We start from the raw sequence: 14,585 nt of genomic DNA on the forward strand, positions 1-14,585 counted from the left end.
CGGCGCGCGGGGGGCGAGAGCACCGGGCGCCCGCTCCCTGCCGAGCGCTCGTCGCCCGCCTGAGCCTTTGCCAGGGGATGAGGTGGGAGGCGCTAGAAACCACTTAGCTACAGCCAACCGCCCAATGCAGCACTCGCTCGCTCCCCCCGCCAGCGGAAGCGCCCGCGGAGCACAATGCAGCACTGAGGCAGCGCCGCGGTGGAGGCTGCAGAGCCGCGGCATCCGCAGCACCGGCTCGGGCTGGGGCTGGGGCTGGGGCTGGGAGGAGGCGGCCGTGCGGACCCGCGGGGCGCGGAGCGAGGGAGCCGGACTCGGCTGCCCCAGCATGAGGAGCTGAGCGTCTCGGGCGAGGCGGGCTGACGGCAGCACCATGCAGGCGTCGGCGGCTGCGTCCGTGCCCTTCTTGCTGCTCTGCGCCCTAGGGACCTGCCCCCCGGCGCGCTGCGGCCAGGCAGGTAAGTTAGCCACCCTCTGTGGCTTCGGGACGTACCATTTTCCGGGAATCTTTGGAGCCCTGCAGCGCATTGGATGGGGCGCCCCCATTTCCCGGGTGCGCGGGGAGAATTTTTATCTGGAAGGGTGGTGAGAAGTGGAGCAAAAATATATGTGTGGGGGCGAGCGGGTGCATTGGAAGCCTCCGGTCAAAAGCCTGTTTTTCTTCTTTTGAAGAGGAATAGGGAGGACGGGAAAGGGGTGCCTTGCTTCTGGGCCCCGATCCTGGATGCTCCCAGATGAGCTGGTCCAAAGCTCTCCGGCTGGTGTCTCTGCGTCCTTCCCAGATGGGGTCCGGGAAGGAGGGGGCAGCGGCTTTTGGCAGAGGAGACATAGGACCGCAGGATAGAGGAGTGTGGGTCAGGGTCATTATTTTCGCCTTTTCTCTCCACTCCCTCCTCACCCCCTTCCTGCGTGGAGGAGACGCCTCAGTGACGGACCTGGAGAAGAGGAACGAAAACCGCTTCCTGGAGCGCCAGAGCATCGTGCCACTGCGCCTCATCTACCGCTCCGGTGGCGGAGACGAAACTCAGCACGACGCGCTCGACACGCGGGTGCGGGGCGACCCCGGCGGCCGGCAGGTGAGAGGCGCCGTCGGGTGGTGGTCCCCCGCGCCGCCGGCCGGCCCGCGACCCCGCCTTTGCCCTCGGTTGCCCTGGAGACGCGGTGTCTTGGCTGAAGTGAGCGCAATCCTAATGCGAGTTATGCATGGCGCTCCCTGGGTGAAAAAGAAGGGAAAAGAGTACAAAAAAGCACCAGAAGAACCGCAGGCCAGGGGCTTTGCTCTAGGGGAGTTTGCGCGGGGTGCCTCCCGCGGTGCGGTAACCTGAGCTACGGGGCGGGGGCCCTCTCAGCTCTGTAAGCAAAAGCCCGGCCCGTGGGAGAAGGGGACATAGTATTTGGGCAGGGTTTGAGTATAATAACTGTTACTGTTTTGGTCCTCAAAGAGAAGACTTTATAAGTGATTTAACCCACAGTGGTACTGTAGAAAAATTGTAAAAACCAAGGCTATACCCTCCTAAAAAACCCAAACTGTAAAAATCAGCCAGAGTTCTAAGTTCTCCGTTCACTTGATTTGTGTACACCGGAGACGTTCCCGTGCACCTCTGCCTTCCGGAAAAGGCGTCCTCCTCCCCCTTTTTTGTGCGTAGCAGCTCTCTTGGTTTAATTAGGGGTGTGGTGTTTACTGAGCATTTATAAATAACGTTTTAAAAATCTAGTTTATCATTGTACCCATATTTAGATCAATGTCACAAATCCGCAGATATTCCTGAAAATTATTTTGAACTTATTGCCTAATTTCAGCAATTTTTGGGGGGAGGTATGTAAATATTTTTTGTATTTACATACATCAGCCTGGCAGGCAGTTCACCCACCTGTAAGCACATATTGGACTTGTTCATGTAGTTGAAAATTTTTGTAAACTTCACTGAAGCAAAGGCAGTGTTTTATACATTTTCACTTGTGTAAATATGTTCAATACTTTAAGATACATCTTGGCCAGGCACAGTGGCTCATGCCTGTAAACTTAGCACTGTGGGAGGATCGCTTGAGGACTAGAGTGCAAGACCAGCCTAGGAAAATAGGGAGATCCCTCATTTCTACAAAAAAAAGTTAGTTGGGCTAAATGGTGAGGGCCTGTAGTCCCAGTTACACAGGCAACTGAAGCAGGAGGATGTCTTGAGCCCAGGAGTTTGAGGCTGCAGTGAACCATGATTGTGCTGTTGCTGAGCTGTAGACCTGTCTCGAAAAAAAAAAAATGTGTATATATATATATATATATATATATGTGTGTGTGTGTGTGTGTGTGTGTGTATATATATATATGTGTATATATATATCTTGATGGGGTGATAATTATGCCAGCTTCTCTGTATGTACAAAAATGTAAAAAATAGAAAAATATTACTTAAATCCGTATTTGTGGACAAATACTTCTGTTAAAATTTTCTTAATGTAAGGTAGGAAATTAAAGGGCTACAGTAATATCTATCAAAGTTTTAGATTATTGTAGTAGAAAATATAATTTGCTAAGCCTCTAATGAAGGATTATTTTATTTGAATTAATATTTGGTAAATGCCTATTCCTTTTCCATTTTGACTTGTTTCCATGGTAAAACTGAAGAAGCAAGGGGATACAGTTTCCTTGTCTTATTTTTCAATTAATTAGGATTATTTCTGTGGAGAAATATTCTGACACCCATTTTAACTTTTGATTATTAAAAAATTCAAACACATAAAAGTAGATAGAACAACATAATTAACTTCCAGCTTCAACAATTAGCAACTCATGGCCAGTGTTGTTTTGTCTCTATACCCTACCTATTTTCTTCCCCTTCCTGTATTATTTTGAAGCAAATCATATCATTTCATTCCTAAAAAATTTCAGTAATATACCTATAAAATATAAAGATTTTTTAAAAAATATAACGATGATATATTTTCTCTTACTGCTATCAAAAATATATACACTGTATATATTGAAGTTTGTTTGCCTGAACCAGGACCTAAATAATGTCTGTAGACTCCAGTTAGTTTTGTTTTGTTTGTTTTTTAAGTCTTTTAATGTATGATTTTCTGCTTCTATTTCTTTTTTTTTTTTTTTCCCTTGCCATAATTTCACTGAAGACATGAGGTCTTCCATCTGGTAGAGTTTCGTAGTCTGGATTTTGCTGATATAGCTAGCCAGTGCTTTAGAACAGATCACAGAGACTTTCTGGGAGAGGAAAGGAGACTGAAGAAGTAGAAATACAAAGAAAACCACAGGATTAAACCTGGAAACTGTCAGAATCTCTGCCTTATGCTGGTAATGTCTTCAGGGTACCTTCTGTCCTTCTCTGTTTTGGTGAAAGACCACCAGTCCTCCTCTTGTTCTCCCCATTTATGGAGCATCACTTCTGCAGTTTTTTAGTTCATAGGCCACTTGCTTGGGGCAGAAGATACCTTGGGCCCATGCAGCTTCTACTTTCTACAGCAGTAAACCTCGCAATTGAAAAGAATGACTGGTTTTTGGTGGTATGTGAATGAATTGGTACGATTTAGGTTTAAGAGTATGAATAGATTAATTCAAGTCAGAAGTGAAAGCAGTGATACTGTCTTGTTATCAATGTAGTTACTACAAGAAATTATCTCAGCGCCTGGCACGTAGTAAGGTACGCAGTAATTGATGTCTACATAACCTGGGAGCCACTGCAGTTTGCCATCCTCCTTAAACTACAGGTGGGAATCATTGACAACTAGAACTGAATCTGGCAGTTAGAATGGTAAAGACCTAGTTGTTATTGGCCAACTTTTCCTACAAGTAGGAAACTATGGAGTTTTCTCAAACTTTGGCATTTCTAGTTTCCCTAAGAGCTGTTGTTGGACCTGAAAACTTAAGTTGATTTTATATGGCCCTTGCTATTTTTTTTTTTTTTGAGACAGAGTCTCACTTTGTTGCCCAGGCTAGAGTGAGTGCCGTGGCATCAGCCTAGCTCACAGCAACCTCAAATTCCTGGGCTTAGGGGATCCTACTGCCTCAGCCTCCCGCGAGTAGCTGGGACTACAGGCATGCACCACCATGCCCGGCTAATTTTTTCTATATATATTTTAGCTGGCCAGATAATTTCTTTCTATTTTTAGTAGAGACGGGGTCTCGCTCTTGCTCAGGCTGGTCTCGAACTCCTGAGCTCAAATGATCCGCCCGCCTCGGCCTCCCAGAGTGCTAGGATGACAGGCGTGAGCCACCGCACCCGGCCGATTTTCTTGATAATTAAATAGATGTAACTTACGGCATCTTATGTACCATAGATGTTTTTAGCAACTTCCTTTCTACTTCAGAAATAAAATCAGGGTGATTTTCTGTGAATTTACAAAGCTTATGTTCATTTGTTGATTTGTTTATTTAAGAAGCATTTATTTACTTGAGCTCCTACTGTATGCCAATTTTTGTGCAAGGTGCTGGGAATTTAGAGTTAAATGATACAGTTCTAGCTTTTAAGTGTTCACAAACAAGTGGGAAGAGGAATGAGTGAATCTGCAATGATACTTTGCCCTATGATTTTCTGGAGGTGATCACACAGAGCTGTGGAGACAGAGAATGCCCAGTACTTAACCCAGGTGAACAGTCAGGGTGGGCTTTCTGGGGAGGCTGTCTGAGTTGTGTTTAGAGGGTAAGTTAGAAATTGCCACATTAAAGGGAGAGGTGGGCATATCCAACTGGAGAGGTAGTAAGTACCTAGGCATGTGGGAACTAGGACATGTTTTTGTTAATTGCAAGTAGTTAAGATTTAAGGAACAGATAAGACAAAACAGGAAAGCAGGAAGTAGATGCTGTAGCACATTTATAACTTGTTGAGGAATTTGAACTTTTGTCCTAAAGGCAAAGGATTTCAGTAAGAAGAGTTAACTGACCAGATTCACGTTATTGTGGGATAATCCTAATTGTTAGAAATGAATAATTTTAATTTCAAAGAGTAAATGAATGTTGCTGTTTACTTTAATTCACTGGTAAATGCCAGTGCACATAATCATTAAGCTTCATAAGAACTTAGTTACTGAATATACTGAAAATACTGTATAAATGAGTTAATATTTATAAAGCACTTAGAACAATGCTGGACATAAGTAAGCACTGTATAAGTCTTTGTTAAATAACATTAACTCCCTCAGGCTGCATGAATACTATTTAGAAATTTTATGACATTACTTGAATGCAAAATGGTGCCTTAATTACCTAAGTTTAACACATTCCCAGAAGTAGGTTACACATTACTTGAATTTATATAAGTAAGTGGGATCAAATAATCCTAGGAACAGAAGAGACCTTATAGGTCATCTAACCCAATTCAGGAATTACTCTTCAGTTGGTAAGATCAAGCCATTGATTAAGATGGATATGCTAATTATCCTGATCTGATAACTATACATATGTATTGAAACATCACTATGTACCCCATAAATATGTGTAATTATTATATGTCAATTAAAATTTTTTTAAATTTTAAAAAGTAAGGAAATGAGTAATGTATTACGTAATGTTTCAGAAATCTCACAAGAACTATGATGATATAAAACACTTTAATTTTACTCTTAATGTATCTTTCTTTCAGTTTTTGACCCTAAATGAGACCAGAAGAAAACTTAAATTTTGGAAGAAATTTTCATTTTAGTTTTGTTTAAATGCTGACAATTTGGTGTGAAATAGTAATTCTATTGATATGAGTACCTATTGTAAAAGATTTCTTTACTGTATGTTCAGTAACTTCAATGCATACTTTATTTTTATCCCAAGTGGGATGATCACCCATACTGAAAGCTTATTATGCTACGAAGTCCTAGAAATGGTAGTCAGAGTAATCATATTTGATTATGGGTAACCTTGCTATCCCCAGGGTTGTTTACCTAGTCTGAAGTAATTTCAGTTTTGGAAAATAGCACACAGGACTAGAATCTCCAAAATATTTAGAGTCTTCCTTTCTTCTGTCTTGAAATTATTTGTGCTAAAAGAATTGTATGTTTTCAGGTAAAAGGATGATACTTACATTTTTAACTGGCCTCGTATATCAGCAAGATATCACCTACTGAGTCTTACTGATGGTTTGATAACTGATAATCACATAATTGCTATTTTATTCAATAAGCACCTCACTGATGACTTCTTTTTTGCCATCTAAGCATCACACAGATTTACTGTAGCATCAAGGATAGATTATTTTGTGGTTTATTTTGTTGTGTGGTCACCCCATACATTTTGAATAATTTGTTTTTCACCCAGTGATTATATTTCTTTACAAGTAGCAAAATTTCTTTTCGTCAGAAGTCTTCGTTGTCAGTGAATAGATGGGCTACTTTTTTCCCTGTTTCCCTGTAAAGTGTAAATTCTGAAGTAGTCAGTTGCCAAGGATATAGATCTACAGTTTATCATCATTTTGATAACCAGTAATGAATGGGAAAAATGAAAGATGGCAGCAAGATGGGAGCAGTAGGTGTGCTCCATTTTTATGAATAGATTTATACATATGCCTAAGCATGGATGAGCTGTACTTAACATTATGCTCTTTCATTTGGGAGCACTGAGTCAGCCTGACGGTAAATTGCAGTACTGCTTCCCTGGCAGAAAAGGGCTCCTAGGAATTACAACTTTGGAAGTATTTTGCAAGGATAGCACAAACATTTTTTTTAATGTGCATTTGTTAAACTACATAGCTCAATACTGATAAAGTTTTGCCACCAATCAAAACTTTGTTCTACTGCTATAAATAGGATGGAGACATTTCACAATGCATTTTGATTTTCCTACCAACCATCTTCTCTTTCAATTAAATAGTTAAAGTAAAATTCAGAATTATAGGAGTTTCCCTTAAGTCTTCTTCCATGAGATCCCAATTTATATATATTTTTGGGAGTATCTTTGAAATTCTACCTAGTGATTTTACTGTACACAAAAGGAACCAGTCTTTCATCACTACTTTACAGCTACACACAGGGAACTGTGAGTAGCTTTAAGACTTTATGGATTGATAAACATTGTTCATAGTTTTATTTGCTTTCTCATATTGGCAAAGAGTGCCAAGAGTTCTGTCGTTTTTAACAATTAGAGCTTCTCCTTTCCTGGAGAGAGGCCTGCTTTTTTCTCGTGACACACAGAGCAGGAATCTGTAAGGTCAGTAGTATTAAACAGCTCCATAAGATAGGGCCACATTTATCGTTAAGTATCATGGATAAGTCCAAAAGGTAAAGAAGATGTTTATGAAATTGGGTGGAGAGAGAGCAGAAGAAAAGGAGGAGACCTTGAGGGGAGTGGTGAGAAGGAGGAAGGAAAAGAGAAAAATAAAAAAATACTTGTAATAATATTACTGTATATGTTATATATTAATACTAAAGTATTTAAATATATGGTAACTTACATCGTTACTTTCTATGTGCCAAAGAGTCTTCTGAGTACTTGATGTACATTAACTCATTGCATCCTCACAAAAATCATGTGTGACAGGTAATACTTATCATCTGTAAAATCACAAAGTTGATAAGGGATTTGAACCCAGGCACTTCAGCTCCACTGCCCTGCCTGTGTGCTTAACCATTATGTAAACTGGTCTTATGGTAGGGGCCACCAGCAGTTCTTTAGATGTCATTCGGTGGCACTGGGGTCAAAGATTTCTTACATTTATCCGATTGGAATTGTATATTTCTTGCAATTTTTTTAAATTTCAAAGTATTGAAGGGTCCAAATAATTTTGGTTACATGAATCGCTTTTATAATGCTTGAGTCATGGTTATAAGAGTGCCTATTATCCAGATATTATTCATTGTACCCGTTAGTTAGGTTTTCGCCTGTCCCCTCCTCCCCTCTGCCCTGTGGTTGATTTCCGTTGAGTTTTACTTCCCTCTATGCACGTGTGTGCTCATCGGTTAGTTCCAATTTAGTAGTGAGTGCATGTGGTGTTTGTTTTTCCATTCTTTAGATACTTCACTTAGGATAATATTTCTTGGAATGTTTGAAAATGTATATATGTATATTTAGAATTATACAATAGTGAAGAAGCTCGCAGAACACAACAGGAATGCTTCATTTTTATGATCTTGAGAATGAAAATGGAATTTGTAAAGATATTTTATATTTAAAAGGTAAAGAACACCTCTAGAAGAACATGTCTTCTGTTTCTAGATATGTACATTGATTGCTATACTCTTTCATTGTAAATCAAAGATTTTAGTATTCAGCAATCAATACCAAAATTATATATGCTCTTTTGTGGTAAAAGTTCCATAAACAGAAATATTAAGTGCTAACCAGAGATCCATATTCATATATCTTTCCCCAAAAGAAAAAGTACAAAATGTCTTCTCTGTCTTTATGAAATTAGTAGCTCCAGAGTCCTAAATGTTAAATCATTCAGGTAAAAGAGATACATAATCAATAATAGCAAAAATTAACAGCTTCTGTGAACCTCTAGTTGGATGTGTTTACTTTTATAATAAAAGAACTAGAAAGCAAACATTGGGGGAAAGAGTTGAAAAAATAAGAATTAATATGAATAATAATATATATTGTTAGATATAAAAATATAAATAATATGTAACATTTATTTACCATATACCAGGCACTGTTCTGAGTGCTTTACATGCATTATCTCTCATTATGAGGTAGATACTATTATAATAATATACCCATTTTATAAGTGAGGAAACTGAGGCTACAGAAGCTAATTAACTTACCTAAGGTCATACAGATAATGAGTGATAAAACTGAGAAATAGGATTCTTAAAATGTTAGGAATCAACATAAAAATAATCTTTTTGTAATCTTTGCTTATTTAACACGTGCTTTCCCATTCATCTCTGTGTTGGACCATACCTAACATTATTTCTTTAAGATACTTTTGGCCCTGCCCAGGTCTTCTCTCTGGCTGACTTGCAATTATTTTGCACATAATCAAAATAGAGTTCAACATACTGTTTTTTTAAAAATAGAAATACTTCATATAAAAATGATTTTAGACTTCTAGCTGTTCTTTACTTCTGATTTCAGCATTTGAGTTCCTTTTAAAATAGAAATCTGTTTTGTTTTCCCCAAGACAGACTATTATATGTAACTTGATTTTGAAAATAAAATCAAAAATGCTGTACCATGATCCAGAAATCTCAGCAATTCTAACTGGAAAGAGAAGGAGTAAAGAACTCAATCATTCTCCTTGGCCCCTAAATCTATTGAGATTTTCAGAATCTTTGTGTGTCAGCAAGGATAAATGAACATTTTTCTTCACCTTTTTAAAAATTAATTTTGTACCAGGGGATTTTTGCCACTTAGCAATAGTTGCCCTTTTGTTGCATTTTTTGTCCCAAGTAAAGATGATTAGATAACTCTTTGAAGATGAGAAATCAATGATGCTTTCCTGGAGATAGGCCTCAAGAGCTTGTATTTTGTAAGTGGTTTTACAATTTTCTACCTGAAATGTTTGAGATGATGGATGTTAATTACCTTGAGCTGATCACTATACATTATATGTATTGAAACATCTCTGTGTATCCCATGAATATGTACAATTATTACTTATAAATTTAAAAAATTCTTATAAAGTATAAAGTAGGTGCCATCAAAAATATTTGTTTTCTACCTGAGGCATAGAATTCTTGGTTGACAGTTTTGTTAGACTGCTTAATTCTACTTGGCAATGCCCCATGTCTCTAGCTTTTGCCTCTAATTGGTCAATTTCTATTCTGAATTTTTTTTTTTCCCAGTATGCCTTGTAAGTAGGCTTGTTTGGGAGAAAATGCCTGCATTTCCTCTACTAGAGAGATTAGGATGTTAGGATTAGGCTGTTAAATAAAAATTTGTTGTTCCTGGTCATAGCTCAAGCTTTTTCTTGAAGTGGTTTCTCTTTCTTTGGCTTAGATAGCAAGATGCTGCTGGAGGAGCTGCCGCTTGACAGAACCTGGTTCTGCAGAGTTCCTTGAATTCCCTAGTGGATTTTTAATACCTTTGGAATATCCTGTCAGGGTTCTCTGCCCAGGAACCCGGCTGTGCATCTTCAGCAGACATCAGTGGCAGTCGAGGTTATGCATAGCCTGGTGGTGTTAATCTAGGGTAGGCTGGAGGAGGAGCAAGGCAGATGGTTCAGGAGTGATCTAGGATCAGCATATATGGGCAGGAACAGGCTCTGGGTAAAAGGATGGTGGGAGGTGAGGCCCAGAGAAATCAGAGAGCAGTTAACAAGATACTAGGTCCACTGTGCTGGGTCAGCACAGTATCCTCATGGCTCAACTACAGAGAGCTGCCTGGGAGAGTCTGAAGCACTTTCTGAGTTTTTAATCTTAGCCAACAAGGTTTTATTGGTTGGCTCCACTCTTGATCTAGGTCTTCAGTTTTTAAAGAGAACCTTGTGGGTTTTTTTTTTTTTTTTTTATAGCCAGGCTTGCTCTGATGGTCCCTGGGATTATTTTCCTCCTCCCCATGAACTTTAAGTGTTTGATTCAGCGGGAAGAATTCCTCCTCCTTTTCCTTCTCCCCTCCTTCTTCTTCTCCTTCCTCCTACTTTATTCTCTCCTCCTTATTTCTTCCTCCTCTTTCTCCTCCTCCTTTTCTTCCTCTCTCCCTTTCTCCTCCTCTTCTTTTTCCTCCTTCTCCTTTCTAAAGTCTGCAGGCTAGTGGGAGAGGACTTTAAGGGGGCTACTCTTCTTCCCATTTGTAATGTAAACTCTAGACACTGTGCCTCTCCTGGGTCAGGAGATGAGACCCAGTTAAAGGTTGATTTCCTAACTTACGCGGGAGTTTTTGATACTCTAAAAATCATATTTAGTTGTACAAAATAAGCAACAGTCTCATTTTGAATGGTATGTGCTATGTGTTAAATAAATGTATGTTGAGTGAATGAAGATTCTCTAAGTTGGAGTCTGGAAAATTTGTTACTGAGATGGACGGTTTTGTTGTCAGTCTTTGTTTACCATAGATAGTGAATTTTCAAGGAGACTTTGGTATTGCAGCTCAGCAATAGTTAGAAGTATGGTGATGTGCCCTCCAGAAAGACTTTAAGGATTTTTTAAAAATAGATGCATTTATAAATTTACTGCTATGTTGAATGATGAAGCCAATCATTTCTTAGGAAGAGTTTTATTAACTTTGATAGAAACTTAAACATCATTGATGATGATAAAAGTTTTGATTCAGGACTATAAAATTTTTCTCATATTTTATGATCCTGTACAACTGGCTTAGTTATAAATAGTACATTGCTTTTTTTCTAACTTATTTCATCATAAAAGTACCTTTTAACTTGGGCAGATATTGATTGATAAGAAGGTGGGTGAAATTTAAGAAGTGTTCATTGCTGTCACCAAAGGTGAAGCCATTTCTGGCTGGGTAAATGACTAGAGGTAAGACTATTTCGAACTACAGTGTATAGCAATTTTTGTTCACTCTCAGAATCCTCTAGGATTAAAAAAAGGGAAAAAATATTGGTGCTTAGATACTGAGAATTCTCATTTAATTTCTGAGGTAAGTTTAGTATGATGTCCTTACAGTTCTTAATGATCTTGCATAGACAATGTTCTCTCACAGTTAATGACGGAAAAGTACTATTAATTCATAACTAATTTAATGTGAAATCTACTTGAGGTTATTGATTAATGAGTTGTTCAGGGCATTTAAGTGTTCTGATTATGAAATCATAAAGTTTGCAGTTGTAGGGTGATGGGCTAAAAATTATTTTATTTGAATTTAATTGTACAGAATAACATGGAGTGAAGGTCATGGACGCTCATCTTCATTTTTATTTCTTCCTTGTTAGTAGCTAGAGCTCAACAAGCGAATGTTGACTGAATGAATTTGTTGATGCCATGACTTACAGAGAGCCCTGTTTCATTTTTATACTCCCCTACTTTTATTCTTATATTTTCTCTGTTCAGTTATTTCTTTTCTTTTCTCTTCATTTCTTTCTTTCCTCATCTCTCAGAACAGGCTCTATCACTTTCCCGTAGCCTCTTTCCATTTGTCATTTTCCTGTGACTATAACCTTCCTCTGTTTTCATTCCCTATTACGTTTGGCTTATTTTATAATATTTCCCCCCCACTCTATTTCTGTTAAGTGTCTCTCTTTCTCTTAGCAACTAAAATAAAAACAAGTCTCTGAAAGGTTATTTACATGCAGTGTTGGGAACCATCCCCGTTGCACATTGCTGGACTTAACTTATTTTGGGATTTAGAAAATGTGTTATAGTTCAACAAGCTTTCCATTTAACTACTTACTTTTAAACCTGTATTTTTTCTTTTTTTCACTCATTCATTTGTTCCCCTTAAATTGTCCCTCATTCGTTCTCTTCTTTGGATGTGGATTGTAGGGTCCCTTTCTGCTCTTTACTGCTGGAATAATCTCCTTCCTAAAATCATTTTGCTAATTCTCATGGCTCATAATCCCCTGGGTTTAAGCTTTGAGTTATGTGCTTAGTTCACCTTCCACTCTAGCTGAGCATGTCACTTCTCAAAGTCTTTGACAGTAATCCATTGCTACAGGATAGCGATCCATTGCTGCATTGCTACGGGATTCCTATTCAGTCTGAAGGAATGATGAGGCATTTTTGCAGGTATACTAAAAGTAAAACCATGTAGGCGTGGCGTAAAACCTTGTAGGCGTGGCATAAAATTGTGCATGCTTATGTGTGTGTCAGGAGAGGGGCATAGGGCACTGATAACTTGGGTGTTCTCATGAGCTACATATAGTCTTAAATTTAAAGTTGGTCATTCATATTCACTAATGTTCATTGCTTAGCACTGTGTTTGACCCACAGTCTCTGCTCAGTAAATATTTATGGTCTATTTTTGTTTTAATTTTCTGCTTCAAAGTTTTGAAAAAAAGTTCTGTGACCATTTATGTTAGTGATTTTATGAGATATTTCCAATAGTTACAGTATTTCTCTTCTCTGGATTATTCAAATTTTTGTAGGATGGGGTGGAGAAGATCCTGGGCCCCCTTCCACATTTACTCCTAAACTCTGAGCTCTTTCTTTCTGTTTCCCCACATAGACTCCTGCTGGCCCAGCAGAGCCACCTGGTATACAGCGTGCCCAGGTTCTGTGAGGATCCCCTCACAGTGAGTGTCTGAACTGAAATAGCTGTCCCTCTTGCTTCAAATCTGAGGCAGAGTTTATTAAGAAAGGCAGGGCCACGGTGATAAGCGGAGAGAGCATGCCAGAGAAAGTGGCAGGGAGGTGGACGATGATTGGCATACTGACATTCTACCACATAAAGCCGCCTTGCTGTCTCGGGACCACTTTAATCACTGTGACAAAATCATTCATGTCAGTTTATAGCCCCGACTCTTCCAACAAAAATAAATCCAAGCTATTTAACCTTTGTATGTGACTTTATTCATCACACTTTGTCATTTGCTGCCTGGAGCTGCATTTTCTTTAAGACAATGATTTATGTCTTCTGAGAGAGTGACATACAGTATTTCTGATGGATCTGAATTCATATGACATATCCAGCCAAGGATTTCCCTTGATATTTATTCTTGGGGTTTTGATTTTTTTTTTTAAACTATGGTTTCGAAATAAGGACAGTATCCTCATTTATTTCCCCCTGTAGCTAAGCCCCAGATATTTTCTTGTCTAATAATTTTTATTTGAGTTTTCTCTAATTTTTACTCACTTTTATGGATTAATAAATGTATAAGATATTTATATTATTAAATATGAATGAATTATTTAAATTTATATACAAATATAAACTTCATTTTATAGTTAAAAATATAAATTATAATAAAATATATAAATTTGAAGATGTATTAATTATATAGGTTTATTGATTATAATATTGATTAATAACAATTTAATATATAGTATTTATGTTATTTTATAATGTTTTTGTTTCTTAGGAGGTAAATGTTACCCATAGTCTGTGAAATCTCCATGCCTCTAAAAGATCTGAACATGCTGATTTAAACGAGCAAAAAGTAGAGAATAGTCATTAAGGTATAAGTAGTTTCAAGCACTTATGTCTTAGTGTGAATGAAGGATCTGAAAATAGGTTTAAGACCAGAAGAAAAGTAAGGACATATAATGGAGAGGAGGCCCCACATTAAAAGATACAGATCAAGTGATTGTCCTGCAGAAATGAAATCTTTAACAATTTTCATGACTTCAGTTGACCTAGTATAATCTCAGGAACAAAATAATTCATGTTTTACTTACACATTTATTACAGCTTCACTGAGATATAATTTGCATACCATAGAATTTACCCATTTAAAAATGCTGTACAATTCAAAATTTTTTAGTGTTCAGAGTTGTGCAACCACTGCCACAATCAATATTGAAACATTTTCATCACCTCAAAAAGAAACGCATACCCATTTACCCAAACTATCCCCCCCACCCCTCCACCACTGCCTTTAGCCCTAGGCAACCATTAATCTGCTATCTCTATAGTATTGCTAATTCTGGACTTTTCTTACAAATGAAATCATACACTATCTGGTCTTTTGTGACAGGCATTTTTCATTTACCATAATGTATTCAAGTTTTAACCATGTTGTAGCATGTATTAGTACTTCATTTCATTTTATTGCCGAATAATATTTTATCCATTGGATAAATGTATCCATTTATCTTGATGG

General features: G+C 38.3%; 1 protein-coding gene across 2 annotated transcripts in view; it reads left to right on the forward strand.

The window, feature by feature from the left end:
• Positions 1 to 296: 296 nt before the first annotated feature.
• The window catches only part of ADAM22 (ADAM metallopeptidase domain 22), a 209,559-nt gene continuing 195,270 nt past the window's right edge, over positions 297 to 14,585 (forward strand). For both annotated transcript variants that reach the window (XM_045564912.1, XM_045564913.1), the window contains exons 1-2: positions 297 to 455; positions 913 to 1,073. In XM_045564912.1, the coding sequence (XP_045420868.1) occupies positions 371 to 455; positions 913 to 1,073 (246 nt within the window). In that variant the 5' untranslated portion in view covers positions 297 to 370. The remainder of the gene's footprint in view (positions 456 to 912; positions 1,074 to 14,585) is intronic.

The sequence above is a fragment of the Lemur catta genome, chromosome 11 (genome assembly GCF_020740605.2).
Source record: "Lemur catta isolate mLemCat1 chromosome 11, mLemCat1.pri, whole genome shotgun sequence".
Lineage (NCBI taxonomy): Eukaryota > Metazoa > Chordata > Mammalia > Primates > Lemuridae > Lemur > Lemur catta.